This window comes from Trichinella spiralis (assembly GCF_000181795.1).
Source record: "Trichinella spiralis strain ISS 195 chromosome Unknown Scfld665, whole genome shotgun sequence".
In the NCBI taxonomy this organism is placed as follows: Eukaryota; Metazoa; Nematoda; class Enoplea; order Trichinellida; family Trichinellidae; genus Trichinella; species Trichinella spiralis.
In genome coordinates, this window is record NW_003527604.1 from 1 (window position 1) to 1,340 (window position 1,340).

At 32.8% G+C, this 1,340-nt stretch overlaps 1 protein-coding gene across 1 annotated transcript; it reads left to right on the top strand.

The window, feature by feature from the left end:
- Positions 1–503: 503 nt before the first annotated feature.
- Positions 504–725, top strand: Tsp_15721 (conserved hypothetical protein; the record flags this gene model as incomplete). Its single annotated transcript, XM_003370497.1, has 1 exon — positions 504–725. A coding segment is annotated over one exon (222 nt), but the record flags the coding sequence as incomplete, so codon positions are not given.
- Positions 726–1,340: the final 615 nt, after the last annotated feature.

A 1,340-nucleotide genomic window follows, 5' to 3' on the forward strand; every position in this document is an offset into this window, starting at 1 on the left:
TCAGAAGACAAATTCTGGCAAGTGATATCGAATATATTGGGCATCTAACTGCTAAATGAATCTGTTCGTTTAAGAAGTGGCCACAGTAAGAATAAGAGAAAAATGAATAATTTTCAGTCATGACTTCGAATTAGTCATCCCACTCAGATGGTAATTATGTGCATCATTCATTGTGGAAGCTTTCGATACGTATTGTATGTAGTGGAGATAGTAATTTGCATACGTTTTTACAGTTTTACGTTATGAGAATTATGGAGTGCTGTTAAATATGAGATTGGTTGTGGTGAATAGAGTCAATATTGGTAGTTTTTTATTTGCACAGAATAGTTTCGCGGTAGATAATCACCGTCAAAACATCCTCTCGAGCGGCATATTTTCAAAAACGAGCCGAAGCGGTGGGTGGCCCAGATTCATTTATTCTTTCACATGTTTTTTGGTAGTTTCGAAGGAAACGTCCCATGGACAGAAAGGACGTGATGAAAAAAAAATTTAGCGAAATTCAGAATTTCCTCAAAGGAAGACGATGCGCTGGAGTTGCTGAATTGAAGTTGCAGGGAGTGACGGAGAACAGTACACTGGAACCAAATGTTCGTATGTTCCTTATTCCACCTGGAGAAGTGTTTCTGGATATTCTCACCCGCATTCGTCCAGAATATTCATTCTTGATGCGATACGCTGATCACATTATGCTTGCTGCTTTGAATTTGTCTAAACTGGAGGTGTAACTTTGAATACTGAAACTATGTTTTTATTGCGTAACCAGTATTCTATTTCAATATAATGGTCCATATATATATTATATATATATATATATATATATATGTTTTGTTATACTATTACAATAGTTATATTTTTGTTTTGAAGCATTAATAAAGTATATTGTAAAAAAATATGAAAGTATTTACTACTCAAATAGTTTTCTTATGTTTTTTCATGTATTTTAAATTGGAAGAATGAGTGGTTGTAAAATTTTTAACTAGCTGTTGAAAGTTTGAATCATGAACTTTCCTTGGTGGGCGTATATAATTTTTGAATGCATTTTCAGGCTATTTGAAATAAGTTGTGGCATTAATAAATTTTTTTCATTGTAAAAAATATTATTTTAGCCTTTTCTTAATGAGTAAATTGTTTATTTATGTTTTCGGCCTTGCTTTACTGTTACTTTGTTACAGTATTCTAGAACAATTGATTTTAACGCAGTAAAGGTCGCAGTTGTTCAACATGGTTGATTCGCTGGCTCTGTTGAACTGCTTGTTCTGACGTTGATGTCAATTTTTAAGTAAAAATATTTTCAAGCACATGTACCACTTGCATGCAGAGTACACAATTAATTATTTAGT